Source organism: Paroedura picta, chromosome 16 (assembly GCF_049243985.1).
Source record: "Paroedura picta isolate Pp20150507F chromosome 16, Ppicta_v3.0, whole genome shotgun sequence".
Lineage (NCBI taxonomy): Eukaryota > Metazoa > Chordata > Lepidosauria > Squamata > Gekkonidae > Paroedura > Paroedura picta.
In genome coordinates, this window is record NC_135384.1 from 8,005,647 (window position 1) to 8,026,164 (window position 20,518).

Sequence of the window (20,518 nt, forward strand, 5' to 3'; positions counted from 1 at the left end):
GAAATTGTACATGTATAATAATAAAAAGGAGGCAGATACGGGATCCTTCTATCTAGTTTGGAATTCTGGCTGTACGATACCTCTTTATACTGTATTTTGAGTTTAATAATATAAATATAATTTTAAAAAGCTCATTTAATCCTCTGCCTCTGAATCTTTCTGTGATGCTTATAAGAACATGCCAGTACTGGTCACTGCATATAACAGGTTGTAATTGGCCTACCTCACTGAAAAGCTTTCTGTCTCTCTTGTGTTTGATAGCTGACTATTCATTAGATGCCCCCCTCCCCATGCAAAGACAGATATTTTCCATATAACACAAGCAGGTGAAACTAACATGGTTTGTGCATACACAACACACACAAATGCCAGATATTATGAAGGTATTTACACCTTCATGATTAAACATTCAGAACACATTCTGGGGGGGGGGGGATTCAAATGCAACATTTGCACAATCCTTTTTGTGTGTGCGTGCTGGGGGTGCTGCCTTTTGCCTCCTCTCTGATCCACTTTAAAGTCCAGACCAGCAGATAACTAAACCTCATACAGCTCCTTTTGAACTTTACGACTAGTGATTATCCCATATCGCTAGACAAATGCCGCATGTCAAAAAAAAATTAAAAATGAGGGCTAAATGGAGCTTTTACACAGATGGATCGCAGAAGGTGCAGAGTGGACAGGATAACCCCAGTGTGAGTGGGGGACTGACCTTCTAAGGGTGGCAAAAAGGGTGGAAGGAAAGTCCAAGGGAATCTATGCTTTGGAATTACCTTTGGCTTGGAAGCGAAACAAGGGAAAAATCAGCACCAAAAGCACTCTCAAGAAACCCAGGGAAACAGCAACAGAAAGTGAAAAGAGCACTGAAGGGAGAAAAAAATCAATGCAGAACGACAAGGAAAACCTGACGGACAGGCACAGTGAAAGCAACGGGAAACACCCATGCAAAAGAGGTCCTAGGCATAGCTTCTGATACTATGGCATAACTAACTGGAACAAAGTCACAGCCAGTGTGCTATGCCATCTCTCACAGTGGGGGGAAGTTACATATTTTGCAATTCCCCCCCCCCTCCGCACATATTTCCACAAATGTCAGCTCTGTGAGCAGTTTTACTTTGTACATCATTGGGAAACAGAGTCTATATTTAACACTGTTTCTGCAGCCCAGAAAAAAATAGTCACGTGGTTTATCCGTCACTGGAGGGAGTTGACTGCTCGGCTTGATCATAGACTAACTGGGGGCATTATGGGTAATGACTGTGTTGTATTTCCGAAGTCGCACCCACCAGCTGGGATGATTATCCAGAGGACACCAGAGCAAGGACACCGCTGCTTACAGAAGGTTCTCCATGAGGTTCTCTGTGAACATCATCTTTCTTGGTTGGTATTACAGATGGGAAGTCAGTGATACCAGTGGGTTTGTAATAGCGGGGTGGCTGATTGGAGGTGGAGGGAAAACCAGAGGCCCAGGCCTATTTTGCAAATACTAGATAATATACTTTCAATGCACTTTAGAAGTAGATTTTCCTGTTCTACACAGGAAAATCCAGCTGCCAAAGCACACTGAAACGGCATTATCCTACGTGTGCAGAATGGGCCCCAGTATCCAGATACTTTGTCACTAATGGAATCATCTACTTTCCAGGGTGGTGGATGGCTGGTCAGCGAGTGATGCCTAGAGGTGAGTATCTGCAGACAAAAGTCACCTCAGTCATGGGGACAGGGTGGGAATTAAATGCCCTAGCCTCCCCAGCCTAATCTGCTTGCCACCCCCTCATTCACAACCAGCTGCACTTGTCAAATGATCCTTGAGGATACAAATAGCTCCATCCTTCTTTGCAGGTGGCCAACATATGTGAGTCTTGGTTCCCTCAATGTAAATAGAGACAAATCTTTCCAGGTGTTGCCTTCAGAACACGAGGGTCTCTTCCCATGGAGCTGTGGCTTCTTGCAAGGGTGCTTGTAGCAAACGGAAAACAGAACTGCTAGCAAATAAGGCGTAATGAGGAACTATGGTTGCAAGTTTTATAGAAATGCCAGCTTTTCAAGAGGCCTCTGTAACTTTTAAGCACAGCTTGATCTGCAGCGTTTACCGTGTGATACTTTTCAGGCTGCTGTCCGATGCGTCACAGGCTAATTCCTGATTACAACACTAGTCCTAACGCACAAAAGAAGACCAGATAAGTTTCGTTTCCTGGTTTGCTGGTGATCCTGTGGCTTTCCCCCCTCATTAATCACTGCTCCTGCTGGTCTTGCCAGTCGAGCAGTTGGGACAGGAATCAGCACAAGCCCTGAATGGGCTGTGAATGTCTGGCATGCAGATTTCCACCAATTCAAGGTCATTCACTAACCTCCCCCCCCCCCCCATCTTATGTTTTTAAACTTCATGAGTTAAATGTTAATATAATTATTTACGTTTGGTAGGCCCCTAACCTTTTGTGTCTTCACTACTCACTGGTTAGCTTTGTTGCTTTTTGATCGTTGTAACGCTATCCCCGTTTCTGGCTTCCTTTTGATTGTCAGGTCCCACCTGGATGCTGGCTTCTCAGGTGCTTCCCCAATGCATGCCAACATCAGCCCATGGAGTAAGATTGAGACGCACGCTCTAGATTCTGATTACTGCCCTTGTTGTCTTTCTTTCACAGTCCTGCCTTATCCCAAGCCTTTTATTTCTATGAGTTCCGGAGAGGTAGTTACACAGGGAGGAAATATCACCATCCACTGTCAGAATGAAGGCTCACAACAGGCTGAATTTTCCCTGCACAAACAAAAGGGTTCCTCTTTACACTACCTGGATAAAAAGAAGGCTGAGCAAAATGGGGTCGTGTTTACCATTTCCAATGCAACTCAGTCAAATGCAGGGATCTACCGGTGTATATATTGCTTCAACGAGACCACATTGTATGACCGCTGTTCGGATTACAGTGATGAAATCCATATCGACGTAAGAGGTGAAAACCTATCTCAGTCTTTGGGTACCTCTCCCCCATAAATCAAAACGAAACTGCACGTTGCATTTTCCTCAATCACAAATCAAATATAAATCCTATATAGATAGAAACATGAATGAATGAATGAATGAATGAATGAATGAATGAATGAAGGAAGGAAGGAAGGAAGGAAGGAAGGAAGGAAGGAAGGAAGGAAGGAAGGAAGGAAGGAAGGAAGGAAGGAAGGAAAAAGGGACAAAAATATACCTTGGATTTTTAACAGCTGATCTTATTTTATATGGTACTAAATATCCTCAACAACATCCTCCAGTGATACATTACAGATCAAAGAATATATCATTATATTATATTATATTATATTATATTATATTATATTATATTATATTATATTATATTATATTATATTATATTATATTATATTATATTATATTATATTATATTATATTATATTATATTATATGACTTATTACCCGCCACTCCTGGAACCCGCTCGTGGCCTAATTCGTTTTACAGAGTCAGCCTGTTGATGACGTTTCACCTTCCAACACACATAACCATTTTCTTTCTGCCCAGGAGAAGATATTCCCAAGCCTTCCATCTCTGTGAGCCCCAGGGATACAGTGAATCTGGGAGGAGACGTCTACATCCAGTGCAGGAATGCAAAGGTGGCCCAAGTAGAGTTTGCTCTGCTTAAAGGACGTGTGCGTCTGTCCAGGACTGTAGAATTCCGTCTGCTCAGGACTGCAGAATTTCATGAAGCTGTATTCCTCTTGAGCAACATCAAGCGAACAGACGGAGGGGTCTACCACTGTAGATATCGGATTAGAAATAGCCCAGATGATCAATGGTCACCTCTCAGTGACCCTGTTCACATCAACGTAACAGGTAACTTATTTTCCCACATGACTGTTCCATCTTAAATTCATAAATCAAATGGGAGTATAGAGGAGGACCTCCTGCATTTCTCTTTACTGTTGTTGGCGACATTGCAAAGAAATACATTTCAGGCTCAAAAATATCGTATGCAACTTCACCACTGCATTCTCCACCCCACCAGAGCCCAGCTTCTCCAACACAGAGGCGTAGCATATTCTAGACATGAAAGTCACCACCGAATACCAGAATAGGAGCATGTTCTCACCGATTTTGTGCATACATTCAAGGGGGCCAGGGACCTTCACAGGTGACGGAGCCAGAGAATACCACCTCCAACCAAGTCCCCTTCTCTAAGAAGAAGAGGAGTTGGTTTTTATACCCCACTTTTTTTTATACCCAACTTACAGTCACCTTCCCTTCCTCTCCCCACAACATGCAACAAGGTCACCCAGATGGCTACATGTGGAGGAGCAGGGAATCAAACCCGGCTTGCAAGATTAGAAGCTGCCGCTCTTAAGCACGACACCAAGCTGGCTCTTTATACAGTAAAATGTGACCATGCAGGGAGCTACATTGCCCTCTGTCACCCCAACTGAAATCCTCCAGTTACAACTGTAGTCCCCTGGAACTGGTTTTGAAACAAAAGGTGTCAACCTTCATTTCCTCCTCTTATTTTGCCATCCATCTGAGAGAGAAGTAGGGATTTTCCAAGATTTTTGACCCACTGTAAGGAAAACGGTCACTAGGACTTCTGCTGGAGCCTTTGTAGCAGGGGTGGGCAAACTATGGCCCTCCAGATGTCCACGGACTACAATTCCCATGAGACCCTGCCAGCAAATTTGCTGGCAGGGGGCTCATGGGTATTGTAGTTCGTAGACATCTGGAGGGCCACAGTTTGCCCACCCCTGCTTTATAGGAAATCCAGATGCTCCTGTCCAGAATAGGCAATGGACAATCATAAAACGATGTGCATCTGAGAGTGTACATAGATAAATTGGCTGGGCCTGGCGACAAAGGCATTCCCTATATGTGTGTGCTCCTTCTGCCATCTTGAGTATCTATACAATTTCACTGTTCAAACTTATAATCTCTGTGCCCATGAAAGCTCTTCCCTCCTCCTCCTGAAACTGCAGCTTTAATGTACACACTTTAGATTGCATCTTTCCGACGCTCCTGATTTTATCTCAGCCTCTGCTCTGAAACTCCTTGTTGCTTGATCCACCCTCAGCAACTTCTCCCTTTTGCTCTTTCTAGCGCATATATAGCACACTGACTCACTGGCTTTCTGAAAAGAGCTTCCCCCCCTATCTTCTCTTTCACTTCCACCTACTTTTTAGGCTCTGTGATTTCCACTTTTCAGCTCTTCTCTGTCCTTATCTTTCTCATTCTCACGGTTCCTCATGTACTCTAATTCAGGGGTAGTCGACCTGTGGTCCTCCAGAGGTTCATGGACCACAATTCCCATGAGCCCCTGCCAGCAAACGCTGGCAGGAGCTCATGGGAATTGTAGTCCATGAACATCTGGAGGACCACAGGTTGACTACCCCTGCTCTAATTAATCCGCAGCCTGACTTCTTCCATTCAGTCTCTCCAAATTACGCGGCATAGACGTGAAATGTCTCCGGAGAAGAAAGAAGGTGGCCACCTTTGTCCACACAGAGGCACCCTCTCTCCTCCCCCTTCATCCCATTGGAGGTGAAACTGCACTTCTATGCCCTGCGCATTCGTTAGGAGGAAGACAAGGGAGGACGGTTAAAATGGAGCTCAGTGACCGTCTACCTTCCTGCCAATCCAACCCACCAAGCAATTACAAAGGAAATTAGTGCCTTTTCTGGAGTCTGACTGATATTCGCTACAGTAGGCTCAAGAACAGACTGGCGCATGTTCTACTGTGGGCTGCCCTTGGGGAAAAGTTCAGATTGTCAAGAATATATTGATGTCTATGGTCATCTGCTGCAAACCTCTTACTCCCCTTTGGAGAGCGCTGCATTGGTTGCTGATATGTTTTTGGATTCAGTCCATGGTGCTGGTGTTTAATGCAAAACTCCCTGTAGCCTGGGTCCCCCCCAAACTTGAGGTAATGCTTCTCTGTGTAGGACCCTGGACAGCACCTTCTCATCAGCCTCTGCTTTCTGTCTTCCCAGTATAGTGCATATAATAGCTATTTGAAGGGCTTCTCATGTTTCCCACACTTAGGTCAGGAAGATTATGCCTCTTGCAGGGGCTTCTGGGATCTCTTGAAGAGATTCTGTATTGGTTACAGCCAGGCATTTTTGTGCCAATGATTATGGGAGGGCTTTTTTAAAACCCCGGGCAATTGGTTAGAGGTTCCAGCTTGCTTTTAGTATTGACGATGTTCTCTGGTTAGCTTTGGGGGATTTCACCTTGTTTTGGGAGAAATCTCTGTGTGAAAATATAATAAATAAATAAAATAGGGCACCAGCACAGTTATAGAATTGGCACCGTAAGATTCCTTTTGGACATGGAAATACAGAGAAAAAGTTCAGTAATAACGGAGTCTATCCTTAATTTTTTTTAAAATACTAGTTAAAAAATCCACAAGGCTGAAATGACGCTTAACATATCTTGGATACCTGACCAAGTACAGCCTAGGCAAAGACTTTGGTTTAATCTCATGGAAATGGCAATCCAGTCCTTGAGTTATACCCTTTCAAGGTGTGGGTGGGACCCTCATGACAGATGTCTCCCCTCCCCCTGATATTCCAACAAAGAAAAAACTACACATTGGGAGGACAGAAGCTGTGATGGAACTGTCCACCCTGATATCAAGTTCTCTGTGCGCAAGAACCAGAGCAGTGTAAGTTTTGTGCAAGAAAAGCAAGTGTTTGCACCAAGGAAAAAAATTCTGAGTTAAAGTGGAGCTCCGCACTCTGTATGAATTAGGGAGATCTATGCAACTTTTCACTGGGCATAATTTTATTTGGTGTGTGGAAATACTGGAGGGGGAGAGATATTCTAGGTATTACAGCACTAGCTGTAGGGCATCTTATTGAACCCCTACCGTCCCTGGCTTCTGTTCATTTACATTTTTGATACATTTAAACCATAACGGCTAGAAACTTGTTTTTAATGCATTCTGAGTGACTCAAGAGGCTGGATTCTGTGCAATATCCTGCACAGTAGTATCAGAGAATACTGGATAACCAAGAGGACTAGAAGGGAACGGACTGGCAGACAATGGATCCGAGTCAAAAAGGATACATTCGTTGAACATCAAGCACAGATCACTCCATACCCTGTGTTTTTTTCTGTCATTTAGATCCCACCCTCACCAAACCCGTCATCGAGGTGAGTCCCAGGGGGAAGCCGGCACTGGGCTCAAATGTCACCATTGAATGCAAAAGCAAAAAGGATGGTTTGACCTTCTCTCTACACAAATCGGGAAGCCCAATTGCATCCCAGAAGGCGGAGTCAAATGGGAACGTCGCAAAGTTCCTTCTCCATGTGAGGAGGACAGAAGATGCAGGGCGCTACAGCTGTCAGTATCAGCACAGCTCGTTTCCTCACGTCTGGTCAGAGCCAAGTGACCCCGTGGAGCTAGTTGTGGAAGGTGAGGGAGCAAGCCAGGCATTTCTCTTTCCCCTGCTTTCCAAGCCCCTCTTATTATATACGACGCAGTGATTTCTGGTTTGATGCACGCCCAGACCAGGACACAGTACCTATGCCTATATAGTTATAGAAGAAGAAGAAGAAGAGCTGGTTCTTATATGATGCTTTTCTCTACCCGAAGGAGGCTCAAAGTGGCTGCCTTCCCTTTCCTCTCCCCACAACAGACACCCTGTGAGGTGGGTGAGGCTGAGAGAGCCCTGATATCACTGCTTGATCAGTCACCCAGCTGGCTGCACGTGGGGAAGCACAGAATCGAACCCAGCACGCCCGATTAGAAGTCCGCACTCCTAACCACGACACTAAACTGGCTCTCATGTCCTCAGAAACCCTTGTGTGGGTTTTCCAGATTGCCTCAAGAACGAATCCTTGACTTAATGCAAAATATCCCTTTATTGAAAGTGATGCAAGTAAACCCAAATCAATACATTGCCAAGACTGGCTTATAACAAGAGCACTTGGGCTTATATCCCAGAGCTGGGCTGAAAGGTGGCATACAAATGCATTACATTTATTTATTTATTTATTTATTAGATTTGTATACCGCCCTTCCGTATCCATAAATAGTAAATAAATACTCTGTATATAATTGGGTGAACCTCTAACTCAAGATGTCCTTGGTTTTTCAGGAGGATCCTTGACTATTATATTGGCCACCTGTGCTGCGGGCCTTCTCCTGATCCTCGTCCTCTTCTTGCTTGCGATTGTGTGGCACAAAAGAAGAAGGAAGTGTGAGTTGATTGGGTGGCTTAAAATACACGCAATGGAAGACAGTAGAAGGGCTAGCTCATGGCAGGGGCTCATGGGAATTGTAGTCCATGGACGTTTGGAGAGCCACAGTTTGGCCACCCCTGAGCTAGCACCAAGAGGATCCCACTGAAATTCTGAGAGCTAGTATGGCATCGTGCAGGGGTGGCCGAACTGTGGCTCTTCATAATTCCCATGAGTCCCTGCCAGCAATATCCTGACAGAGGCTCATGGGAATTGCAGTCCATAAAAATTTGCCTCCACTGCTTGGCCTCCCCCCTAAGCTAACACCCTTCGACACCAACAAGATTTTTGTGGCGTAAGCTTTTGAGAGTGGAAGCTCCCTTTGTCAGATGTTAACTTGTATTGAATGAAATAACCGGGCCATCCCGCACGATATTGTCTGCTTGAACTGGGAGCAGCCCTCAGGGTGTCAGCTAGAGAACAATCTTTCCCGTCATCTGCTATCTGACCTGCTTGCCTGGATGTGCCTAGAATCCGCCTCCTGCTTGCAAAGTAGGTCTTTGGCCACGTCCCAGAGGTGCCACAAATGCACCTAGGATCTTTACTACACAATGCTTTTGCACTGCCAGTGAGCTACAGCCCTCTCCACCAACTGGCACCAACTCAGGGTTCACAGACAAAGTATTAGCTCAAATGCTGAAACCACATGAAAGCCCAGTGTGGAAATTGCAACCTGTGGAGAAAGGAGGTTTGTTGTTGTTGTTGTTGCTTTTTGCAAATGCAAAATCAGAGGATGGCCTAAGCGACCTCCCTAAGTAGGAGAAATAGAACTATGGGAAATAAGCAGGCCCTCGTTAGCTTGTCAGCAGGCCCTACCTACCAGGCCAAGAAGTCCTCGTTAACTCATCAGCAAGTCCAGCCTAGCAAGCCAGGTGGTCCTTGTTAACAGGCTAAGGAGGCTAAGGAGTCCCTCGTTAGCTCATTAGCAGGCCCTGCCCAGCAGACTAGGAGGCCCTCATTAGCTCATCAGCAGGCCCTACCTAGCAGGCCAGGAGGCCCCCATTAGCTCGTCAGCAAGACCAGCCTAGAAGGCCAGGTGGCCCTCGTTAGCAAGCCCAGCCCAGCAGGCAAGGAGGCCCTCGTTAACTCGTTAGCAAGCCCAGCCTAGCAGGCCAGGTGGCCCTCGTTAGCTCGTTAGCAAGCCCAGCCCAGCAGGCCAGGAGGCCCTCGTTAACTCGTTAGCAAGCCCAGCCCAGCAGGCCAGGAGGTATTCGTTAACTCGTTAGCAAGCCCAGCCTAGCAGGCCAGGTGGCCCTCGTTAGCTCATCAGCAGGCCCTACCTAGCAGGCCAGGAGGCCCCGTTAGCTCGTCAGCAAGACCAGCCTAGAAGGCCAGGTGGCCCTCGTTAGCTCGTTAGCAAGCCCAGCCCAGCAGGCCAGGAGGCCCTCGTTAACTCGTTAGCAAGCCCAGCCCAGCAGGCCAGGTGGCCCTCGTTAGCTCGTTAGCAAGCCCAGCCCAGCAGGCAAGGAGGCCCTCGTTAACTCGTTAGCAAGCCCAGCCCAGCAGGCCAGGAGGCCCTCGTTAACTCGTTAGCAAGCCCAGCCTAGCAGGCCAGGTGGCCCTCGTTAGCTCGTTAGCAAGCCCAGCCCAGCAGGCCAGGAGGCCCTCGTTAACTCGTTAGCAAGCCCAGCCCAGCAGGCCAGTAGGCCCTCGTTAACTCGTTAGCAAGCCCAGCCTAGAATTCCAGGAGGCCCTCATTAACTCGTTAGCAAGCCCAGCCTAGAAGGCCAGGTAGCCCTCGTTAACTCGTTAGCAAGCCCAGCCCAGCAGGCAAGGAGGCCCTCGTTAACTCGTTAGCAAGCCCAGCCCAGCAGGCCAGGAGGTCCGCGTTAACTCGTTAGTAAGCCCAGCCCAGCAGGCAAGGAGGCCCTCGTTAACTCGTTAGCAAGCCCAGCCTAGCAGGCCAGGAGGTCCTCGTTAACTCGTTAGCAAGCCCAGCCCAGCAGGCCAGGAGGTCCTCGTTAACTCGTTAGTAAGCCCAGCCCAGCAGGCCAGGAGGCCCTCGTTAACTCATCAGCAAGCCCAGCCCAGCAGGCCAGGTGGCCCTCGTTTACTCGTTAGCAAGCCCAGCCTAGCAGGCCAGGAGGCCCTCGTTAACTCGTTATCAAGCCCAGCCCAGCAGGCCAGGTGGCCCTCATTAGCTCGTTAGCAAGCCCAGCCCAGCAGGCAAGGAGGCCCTCGTTAACTCGTTAGCAAGCCCAGCCCAGCAGGCAAGGAGGCCCTCGTTAACTCATTAGCAAGCCCAGCCTAGCAGGCCAGGTGGCCCTCGTTAGCTCGTTAGCAAGCCTAGGCCAGGAGGCCCTCGTTAGCTCGTTAGCAAGCCCAGCCCAGCAGGCCAGGAGGCCCTCGTTAACTCGTTAGCAAGCCCAGCCTAGCAGGCCAGTAGGCCCTCGTTAGCTTGTTAGCAAGCCCAGCCCAGCAGGCCAGGAGGCCCTCGTTAACTCATTAGCAAGCCCAGCCCAGCAGGCCAGTAGGCCCTCGTTAACTCGTTAGCAAGCCCAGCCTAGCATTCCAGGAGGCCCTCATTAACTCGTTAGCAAGCCCAGCCCAGCAGGCCAGTAGGCCCTCGTTAACTCGTTAGCAAGCCCAGCCTAGCATTCCAGGAGGCCCTCATTAACTCGTCAGCAAGCCCAGCCTAGCAGGCCAGGTGGCCCTCGTTAGCTTGTTAGCAAGCCCAGCCTAGCAGGCCAGTTGGCCCTCGTTAGCTCGTTAGTAAGCCCAGCCCAGCAGGCCAGGTGGCCCTTGTTAACTTGTTAGCAAGCCCAGCCCAGCAGGCCAGTAGGCCCTTGTTAACTCGTTAGCAAGCCCAGCCTAGCATTCCAGGAGGCCCTCATTAACTCGTCAGCAAGCCCAGCCTAGCATTCCAGGTGGCCCTCGTTAGCTTGTTAGCAAGCCCAGCCTAGCAGGCCAGTTGGCCCTCGTTAGCTCGTTAGTAAGCCCAGCCCAGCAGGCCAGGTGGCCCTTGTTAACTCATCAGCAAGCCCAGCCTAGCATTCCAGGAGGCCCTCGTTAACAGCAAGCCCAGCCTAGAAGGCCAGTAGGCCCTTGTTAACTCGTTAGCAAGCCCAGCCCAGCAGGCCAGTAGGCCCTTGTTAACTCGTTAGCAAGCCCAGCCCAGCATTCCAGGAGTCCCTCATTAACTCGTTAGCAAGCCCAGCCTAGAAGGCCAGGTAGCCCTCGTTAACTCGTTAGCAAGCCCAGCCCAGCAGGCCAGTAGGCCCTCGTTAACTCGTTAGCAAGCCCAGCCTAGAAGGCCAGGTGGCCCTCGTTAGCTCGTTAGCAAGCCCAGCCCAGCAGGCCAGGTGGCCTTCGTTAGCTCGTTAGCAAGCCCAGCCCAGCAGGCCCTCGTTAACTCATTAGCAAGCCCAGCCTAGCAGGCCAGGTGGCCCTCGTTAGCTCGTTAGCAAGCCTAGGCCAGGAGGCCCTCGTTAGCTCGTTAGCAAGCCCAGCCCAGCAGGCCAGGAGGCCCTCGTTAACTCGTTAGCAAGCCCAGCCTAGCAGGCCAGTAGGCCCTCGTTAGCTTGTTAGCAAGCCCAGCCCAGCAGGCCAGGAGGCCCTCGTTAACTCATTAGCAAGCCCAGCCCAGCAGGCCAGTAGGCCCTCGTTAACTCGTTAGCAAGCCCAGCCTAGCATTCCAGGAGGCCCTCATTAACTCGTTAGCAAGCCCAGCCCAGCAGGCCAGTAGGCCCTCGTTAACTCGTTAGCAAGCCCAGCCTAGCATTCCAGGAGGCCCTCATTAACTCGTCAGCAAGCCCAGCCTAGCAGGCCAGGTGGCCCTCGTTAGCTTGTTAGCAAGCCCAGCCTAGCAGGCCAGTTGGCCCTCGTTAGCTCGTTAGTAAGCCCAGCCCAGCAGGCCAGGTGGCCCTTGTTAACTTGTTAGCAAGCCCAGCCCAGCAGGCCAGTAGGCCCTTGTTAACTCGTTAGCAAGCCCAGCCTAGCATTCCAGGAGGCCCTCATTAACTCGTCAGCAAGCCCAGCCTAGCATTCCAGGTGGCCCTCGTTAGCTTGTTAGCAAGCCCAGCCTAGCAGGCCAGTTGGCCCTCGTTAGCTCGTTAGTAAGCCCAGCCCAGCAGGCCAGGTGGCCCTTGTTAACTCATCAGCAAGCCCAGCCTAGCATTCCAGGAGGCCCTCGTTAACAGCAAGCCCAGCCTAGAAGGCCAGTAGGCCCTTGTTAACTCGTTAGCAAGCCCAGCCCAGCAGGCCAGTAGGCCCTTGTTAACTCGTTAGCAAGCCCAGCCCAGCATTCCAGGAGTCCCTCATTAACTCGTTAGCAAGCCCAGCCTAGAAGGCCAGGTAGCCCTCGTTAACTCGTTAGCAAGCCCAGCCCAGCAGGCCAGTAGGCCCTCGTTAACTCGTTAGCAAGCCCAGCCTAGAAGGCCAGGTGGCCCTCGTTAGCTCGTTAGCAAGCCCAGCCCAGCAGGCCAGGTGGCCTTCGTTAGCTCGTTAGCAAGCCCAGCCCAGCAGGCCCTCGTTAACTCATTAGCAAGCCCAGCCTAGCAGGCCAGGTGGCCCTCGTTAACTCATTAGCAAGCGCAGCCCAGAAGGCCAGGTGGCCCTCGTTAGCTCGTCAGCAAGCCCAGCCTAGCAGGCCAGGTGGCCCTCGTTAGCTCATTAGCAAGCCCAGCCCAGCAGGCCAGGAGGCCCTCGTTAACTCGTTAGCAAGCCCAGCCTAGCAGGCCAGATGGCCCTCGTTAACTCATCAGCAAGCCCAGCCCAGCAGGCCAGGTGGCCCTCGTTAGCTTGTTAGCAAGCCCAGCCCAGCAGGCCAGGTGACCCTCGTTAGCTCATTAGCAGGCCCAGCCCAGCAGGCCAGGAGACCCTCCACCACGATCCTTTGCCCAGGGCCTCTCCCCTTACCTGCTGCTGGCTCCAGGCACTGAGGTGTCTGAGAGCAAAGAGTAAAGTCCAGGGACAGGGCCAATTAGCACAAAGCTGGCTGCACCCTGATTGGCCCTATTCCAACTTGGACAGCCGGACACGTCCCACTCCCTAGGCTTTTTCATAAATATATAGAGGAACAACAATGGATTATTATTATTATTATTATTATTATTATTATTATTATTATTATTGTAATATTTGGATTTCCCACCTCTCCCCGGAGGCTTGAGGTGAGTCACAGCACATAAAACCCCAACAAAAACCCAAACAATAAAATCCATAAATAACAATACATGCAATTAATTAAACAATAAAGCTAGATGCAGCAAAAAGGAACTCAAGCCTTATCAATATCACCCCTCAATAACCCCTCGATTCAATTTGTCTCTGTGGGGAATGTAGTGTGGAATTCTAGTTAATTTTTCTAGTCCAAGTAATCTAGATCCTAGCAATGTTAAACATGTTTCTTCCCCCAGGGATCCAGAGATCTGGAACGCCTGGGGAAGGAGCAGTGTTGGGAAATTTTTATTTGCAACGCATTGTCTGAAAAGTTTTCCGAACTCTTTTTGATCCACAGGCTCCCGTGCTAAGGCAGAAAACCAGCCAGTGACAGTGGTAAGTGACCGGCCACTCTGTTAATGACCGTGAATGTCCTGCCAAAGTTCGGCACTCAGATTTTGGTGAACACAGGAAACCCTGCAACAATATGTGAACATCACCCAGCCCAGCATAAAGTACAGACGATAAGAATACTAAAAGGCTGGACTCATACTGGTGGTGTTAAATTGAAGCCCATTACAGGCAATAACGTTTTATGTATACTGAACAGGAAGCAGCTCTTCCTTATTATTGCTCTGGCAATACTCATCTTTGCCTAGCATCCAATTTATTAAGAGAATTGCCAGTGTGAATGGTTTTAGGAGTGTAGCCTTTCAGGATAGCAGTTATGACACAGCTGCACATAGAAGAAGAAGAAGAGTTGGTTCTTTGATGCCACTTTTCTCTACCTGAAGGAGTGTCAAAGTGGTTTACAATCGCCTTCCCTTCCTTTCCCCACAACAGACACCCTGTGAGGGAGGTGAGGCTGAGAGAGCCCTGATATCACTGAAGAAGAAGAAGAAGAGTTGGTTCTTATATGCCGCTTTTCTCTACCCGAAGAAGTCTCAAAGCGGCTTACATTCGCCTTCCCTTTCCTCTTCCTGCAACAGACTCCCTGTGAGGTGGATGAGGCTGAGAGAGCCCTGATATTCTGGCTCGGTCAGAACAGCGTTATCAATGCTGTGGTGAGCCCAAGGTCACCCAGCTGGCAGCATGTGGGGGAATGCAGAATCGAACCTGGCATGCCAGATTAGAAGTCCTCACTCCTAACCACAACACCAAACTGGTGATCGTGGATGAGTGATAGGGTTGTGAGTGTCCTGCATAGTGCAGGGGGTTGGACTAGATGACCCAGGAGGTCCCTTCCAACTCTATGATTCTAGGACAGAAAGAGGCATGCTTGCAGTCATGCAGGGAAAGGGGAAAAGTCATGCAGGGAAACCAGCATGCCAGATTAGAAGTCCGCGCTCCTAACCACTACACCAAGCTGGCTCCCCTATAGGATCCTATTTAGAAGCTCCCTTTGAAAATGGACAGGGGGGCCACATGCTGCTACCCTCCAGGTGGCCCACAGCCAATCCCAAATGCCACTCGCTCTTGTTCAGCTTTTGGGATGGTTTTGTCGGAGGCCCCTCACTTGTTTTCCATCCGACCATACCGGGTGGAGCAATGGCAGAAATTTACTTTAAGCCTCTCTTCCCTCCCCTGCCAGCCCCTGAAACCTGAAGCCCCAACAGACCACGATGGAGCAACCTCTGGAGTGGAACGTGCTGAACTCACCTGCGGGACAGACAATGACGGCCTAACCTACGTCCAACTGAACCATCAGCCGCGGAAAGCCCAGGAGGCAATTGTTCCCGGAGACCCCTCTGCATCTTGCATTTATGCCTCGGTCGCCATAGACGGAGCCAGCTGTTAAAACCATGGCAGTCCGGCAGCCCACGAAGATGCTGAAGCAAAGTCAAAGCGAGCCAAACTGAGCTGGAGGCTGTTTTGCATGAAGGAGGAGGCTGAGGCTCAAATCCCCAGCTTCAGGTTGGCAACAGCTGGTGTCTGATGCCACTTTCCAAAGCCTTGGCTTATTTAACATTCTCATTTGTCTCCCTTGCAACTGCCCTGTCGGAATGCTCGACTCCAGACAAGGAAAACTTCTGCTTCAGAAAACCTCTTTAATCCAAAGTGCAGCCCTCCAGCATAACCGTAGGCAGAGCGGGCTTGACACGCAAAGCATGGGCAAAGTGTGGACATTTCCGCCCCTTGTAAGTTCATGCCTGGGGCTTGAGAGAGGCCTGGAACTAAAAACCTGAAGGAACACCAGAAATCTCTCAAGATAGGTAAGGAACAATGAGGGAGCCAGAATCCCCAAAGACTAGCCAAGGTATTCCAGCGACCAGATAACAATCACAATTGACGTTTAGCACAAGCTGAGAGTGCCCTCTAGTGGGAACATTTGAGGGATACTTTCCAAATGTAAGTAAAAAAAAACCAAAAATACGTTGCACCAGAAGAAAGCTCTAGCTGAGTTTTTAGATCCAAAGGAATCACCGTGTTGGTCTTAAGTAGCACAATAAAATCAGAGTCCAGCGGCCCCTTTAAAACCAACAAAGATTTGTTCACGGTGTGAGCTTTCGAGTGCAAGCACTCTTCGTCTGCCAGCATTTGCTGGCAGGGGCTCATGGGAACTGCAGTCCATGGACATCTGGAGGGCCACAGGTTGCCTACCCATGGCTTAATGAAACTAGGATCCTAATCATGTGATCCTTGCATGATTTAACGGGTCGTGTTCGCCCTTACCCTTTGCCTCCGTTCTGTTTTTGGACTTCTGGTTGGTTCTACAACCCTTGATTTCTATCGCGTTGTTCAACAACGTCCCGTCCTGTTGACCGTATTGACTCACTGCGTTGTAAGCCCCCTTGAGTCCATGTGAGATAAGTGGACTATAAATATCATCATAAATAAATAGATAATAGTTTTTCGAACTTTCCTGGGGGTTTTCTGTATGCTTCAGGCTCAGCGGCTGACCCAGGTCACTCCCCCTTGTGGTTGTACTAAAAGAGCCTCTACCGAGGGAGTCAAAAGGCAAAGGAAGGAGCATTTGTCCCCCACTTTCAGTAGAGCAGACCCTCACCTATCCAATGGTTAAGTGGGTTGGGGGAAGGCAGCAGGAAAAGGGGAGTATGGGGGGGGGGGTTCATAGAATCATAGTGTTGGAAAGGACCTCCAGGGTCATCGAGTCCAACCCCCTGCAGAATGCAGGACACTCACAACTCCCTGCCCACCCATAGTGACCCCAATCCCATGCTCAATTCCATGCACTATGGCATTAGACCCCATTGGAGTCCCTCCCCTCTCCAGACCCTGCTCTCCTCAGGCTCCGCCCCCCCAAATCTCCTGCAATATCTCCACTTGCAGCAGGCAGCCCTTTCAGCACTTAAAAAAAATTCTAAAGAGATAAATAAAATTTAACAAAGTGAGGAACTGACTCCAGATTGCTCTAGAGACTTTTCTGCTTCACGTTTCTGCTGCAGCTCAGCTCTTCAACGGCATCATTTCCCCTCTCCCTACATTTGACATCATGTACCGATAGTCGAGCTCCTCGGGAATTTTCGTTTCAGTCCCTCGGTCAGACAGGGATCTGCTGATGCTGTTGAGTCACTCGCTTCCCTCGCTGCCTCAGCCCCTTTTGCTCCTGCCGATGCTCCGGAGAAGCAACACTGTATTGCAAGGTTAACAATGAGTAGAACAGCTTGCAAGAATGACTGGAACTTCCAAGGGGCAGAAATCGTTTCATTTTGCTTCAGAGCCTTTTTGGTGTGCATCTCGACGAGTACATTTCAGAGAGCTCCCCCTGACTCGTTTTAGAAATTAATCACTGCAAGAGAGGCGTTATGGCTGGGCTTAACTCTGTGGTTCTCAACCTTCCTAATGCTGTGACCCTTTAGTACAGTTCTTCATGTTGGGGTGACCCCCAACCATTAAATTATGCAAGTGTTCTTACGGAAATTAAACCGAAACTGTCCCATGGCGTGAAGATCCACTGTTCATGATTGTATATAAATTGTTTTTTCCCCACGGGATTTCTCAGTTCAGTTCTGCCTCTTGTCCCACCATGCCGATCTCTCTCTTTTCCGCTGCTCCAGACAGACGAACGCTTTATTTCGATCTACCCCGCAAGGCTGTTGTGTAGATGGCTCCCCCCGCCAAGCTGCTCGTCCTGCTGTGACCCCTGTGAAAGTGTCGTTCAACCCACAAAGGGGTCCGGACCCCCAGGCTGAGAACCACTGGCTTAGACGCAGTTCCAGTCATCCTAACTGATGTCACGGGGTGGGTGGGTGGGGGGATGAGTTCTGCTTCTTTAAACCCAGTTTCCTTTCAAAGGCCATGAAAGAGGGAACAAGACTTTAAACTGGTTCCTTTTCCTGTAAAAGTTACAAAACACCAATCTGTCATCAACGGCTGATAAAAGAACCCGTGAGCTGTGTCTTGTCTTCCTCTCCGGTCCCTGCTCTGAAAGATGCTCTGGACAAGGAACAGAAAGGTCCCCCCACCCCACCCGCCTCAGGAACGCCAGCCTAAAGTGCGTCAACTATTAGAAATCATGTTCGCTACACTGGGCCGGGAAGGCCTATGGGTATGATTCCCTAACACCAAGCTGGGATACCGAACCATACAAGAAACAGTCAGTGCTCAGAATTGCTTATGGTCCTTGAGCGGCCACTGAAAAGAGCTCTGGCCCTGCATCTGCAGTTCCAGATTTCGGGAGGCCTCGGGCAGCCAATTGGCACTACCAAGCCAGGGCTGTTAAGATCTGGGTTCCCTCCTCCCTCCTGACCAAGTAAGATCTGGCTACCCTCTATGAACCCCCTGAGGCATCTTTCCGTTCTCTGTGAGCGGGGCTGGGGTTGGATTTTTAGTCCCCTGACAATTTTCTGGCTTTTCTGGTTTTGTTGTTATTGATTGTTGGATTTTTGTTCTTTTAGGGGCGGGTTTATTGTGGGGTTTTATCCATCGTTAGCCGCCATGAGCCGGCTCGGGAGTGGCGGGGTATAAACAAAATTATAAATAGATAAAATAAAATAAATAAATGCGCCTACTTGCTTGAATATCATCCCCCCCAGCTTCCTTGCAAGCTTTCACATCTCTGGCGGTCACAGCAGGGTTGCCAGTTCTGAGCTGGGGTACAATTCCAGAGTGACCATTTCTCCCAAGTGAAATGATCTCTGGGGATCACTTGGAAACGGCTTGATTTCCCTGAGGTTAACGGCCAGTCTTTTCTTTAACACCTAGTCTGCGGAGGGAGATTGAAATCTGTTCCTTCTCTCACAGCCTCTGACCGTGTTGGGATTATCTAGGAAGCCACTGGAAGTGCAAGATCCCCTCACCTGTGTTTTGCAGGTCTAGATCTAGCAAACCCCCATGCGCTCCACCCTGGGAAAACCATCCCAGAGGAAAGATCTACGCTCTCCGTGGCTCTTGCGGTCCCAGTCCTCTTGGTCTGGTTCCCTCGGCCATATCCGTAAGAGGGATTCCTTCTCTCCGAGACGTGGGGTAGGCTGAACTCATGAGCCGCTCGCAAATGGGCATCGCTTTCATCAGATTTGCATGCAGTGGCTCCAGCATGAAGAAAAAAGGGATGTGGTTTCTTGGGTAGTGGAATCCCTGCCCGGCTGTGCCACCAGAAGGCAGAGAGTTTACATGACAGGCGGAATGGCTGGCGACGGAGCCCTCGGTATGAGGTTCTCTTTTAGCATCCTCCTTCTCGGTTAGTATCGAATGGAGGGGTGGCGGGGCCCGTGGGGGTGTGCCGTCGGAAGACGGGAGGATCGGAGGCTGAAGGCTGGTTCCCGTTGCCCAGATACCTTGCTGCTAATGGGATCCTTTCCTTTCCAGGATGGTGGACGGTGGGGCAGAGGGGGACGTCCCGCGGTGAGTGTCACTCCACAAAAGAAGATGGATATTGTAGGCGGGGTGTGGGGACTAAATCCGGGGCCTTCTATGATCATGTCTGCTTTTCTTTTCCCTGCATGACTGTAAACATGCCTCTTTCTGTCCTAGAATCAAAGAGTTGGATGGGACCTCCTGGGTCATCTAGTCCAACCCCCTGCACTATGCAGGACGCTCACAACCCTCTCACTCATCCACTGTCACCTGCCACCCCCTTAAACCTTCACAGAATCAGCCTCTCCGTCAGATGGCTCTCCAGCCTCTGCTTAAAAATCTCCAAAGATGGAGAACCCACCACCTCCCGAGGAAGCCTGTACCACTGAGAAACCGCTCTGTCAGGAACTTCTTCTGGATGTTTAGATGGAATTTCTTTTGCATTAATTTCATCCCATTGCTTCTGATCTGTCCCTCTGGGGCAAGAGAGAACAACTCTGCTCCATCCTCTACATGGCAGCCTTTCAAATACTTGAAGACGGTTACGAGATCCCCTCTCAGTCATTTCCTCTCCAGGCTAAACAGACCAAGCTCCCCCTGTACAACTCTTCAAGAAGCCCAGGCCTCTCAGCTGGGGAGGGAGCGGGGAATCGAACCTGGCTCGCCAGATAAGAACTCCGCACTCCTAACCCCTACACCATGCTGGCTTGAACTAGCCAGGAAATTATGAGCATCTGCATGAATTGCGATCTTGAGGGTTGCTTGGAGGGCACAACTAGGAACCACTGCCCCAGCGGGGACTTCCTCCTTACATACGCTTGGGATCTTGCCACAAAGGGACCAGCACTGCAGGGCTTGAATGGAGACATAATGCTCTCTTAAACGTGGTGAAGAACCTCATCTCTAACTGAGCATCTGTCGGATTGTGAAAGACCCTTCCCCCAGCAACGCAAAAGGAATGTGGCAGTGAATGGCTGAGCTAAAAGAATGGGAGCGCATGATGGAGTACACTTGAATGCACACACGTGCATACTTGTTGTTCACACTGGAGACAGCAAAGAAGCCATCTGAGCTCCTCGCTGCCGTCTGAACTCATGCAGAAACAAGGCAATGAGAAAGCCAGTACCCAGCTTTTCCTGAGTTCATACAACGCTCAGCTCAAACAAGAGAGCCAGCTTGGTGTAGGGGTTAAGAGTGGACGCTTCTAAGCTGGTGAGCCAGGTTTGATTCCCCGCTCCTCCACGCACAGCCAGCTGAGTGAACTTGGGCTTGTCACAGCCCTGATAGCACTGTTCTCACACAGCTCTCTCAGCACCACCTACCTCACAGGCTGTGGGGATAGGAAGGGAACTTCCGGTAGTAAAGAAACCCAAACAAAAACGGGGCATAAGAACCAACTCTTCTTCATCTTCTTCTTAGTATTTTTAAAAGCTGCT

The 20,518-nt window shown here is 49.6% G+C and overlaps 2 protein-coding genes across 5 annotated transcripts in view; both read left to right on the plus strand.

Annotated features, from left to right (window-relative positions):
• Positions 1–20,518, plus strand: part of LOC143826633 (immunoglobulin superfamily member 1-like) — a 38,788-nt gene that overhangs the window by 10,291 nt on the left and 7,979 nt on the right. Inside the window, exons 11-12 of the mRNA XM_077315474.1 lie at positions 18,771–18,966; positions 19,095–19,130. Of these exons, the coding sequence (XP_077171589.1) occupies positions 18,771–18,966; positions 19,095–19,130 (232 nt within the window). The remainder of the gene's footprint in view (positions 1–18,770; positions 18,967–19,094; positions 19,131–20,518) is intronic.
• On the plus strand, positions 1,244–16,183 carry LOC143826711 (osteoclast-associated immunoglobulin-like receptor). Of its 4 annotated transcripts, XM_077315623.1 has the most exons (9): positions 1,244–1,380; positions 1,646–1,681; positions 2,111–2,180; positions 2,644–2,951; positions 3,525–3,836; positions 7,108–7,398; positions 8,084–8,185; positions 13,684–13,721; positions 14,917–16,183. In XM_077315623.1, exons 1-9 carry the CDS (start codon positions 1,350–1,352, stop codon positions 15,121–15,123), a joined length of 1,395 nt encoding a protein of 464 aa, XP_077171738.1. In that variant the 5' UTR covers positions 1,244–1,349; the 3' UTR covers positions 15,124–16,183. The 4 variants fall into 4 exon arrangements, with proteins under 4 accessions (XP_077171738.1, XP_077171739.1, XP_077171742.1 ...); XM_077315624.1 differs by lacking the exon at positions 2,111–2,180 and having other exon boundaries at positions 2,646–2,951; XM_077315627.1 differs by lacking the exons at positions 2,111–2,180; positions 2,644–2,951.

Bases quoted from the DNA above. Each gene is read 5' to 3' on its own strand.
- LOC143826711 (XM_077315623.1), top strand. From the start codon at position 1,350: ATGAGGTTCTCTGTGAACATCATCTTTCTTG. The intron at 2,181-2,643 runs ATAAGTTTCGTT...TCTTTCTTTCAC, and splicing joins AACGCACAAAAGAAGACCAG to AGTCCTGCCTTATCCCAAGC. The intron at 13,722-14,916 runs GTAAGTGACCGG...CTCCCCTGCCAG, and splicing joins AAAACCAGCCAGTGACAGTG to CCCCTGAAACCTGAAGCCCC.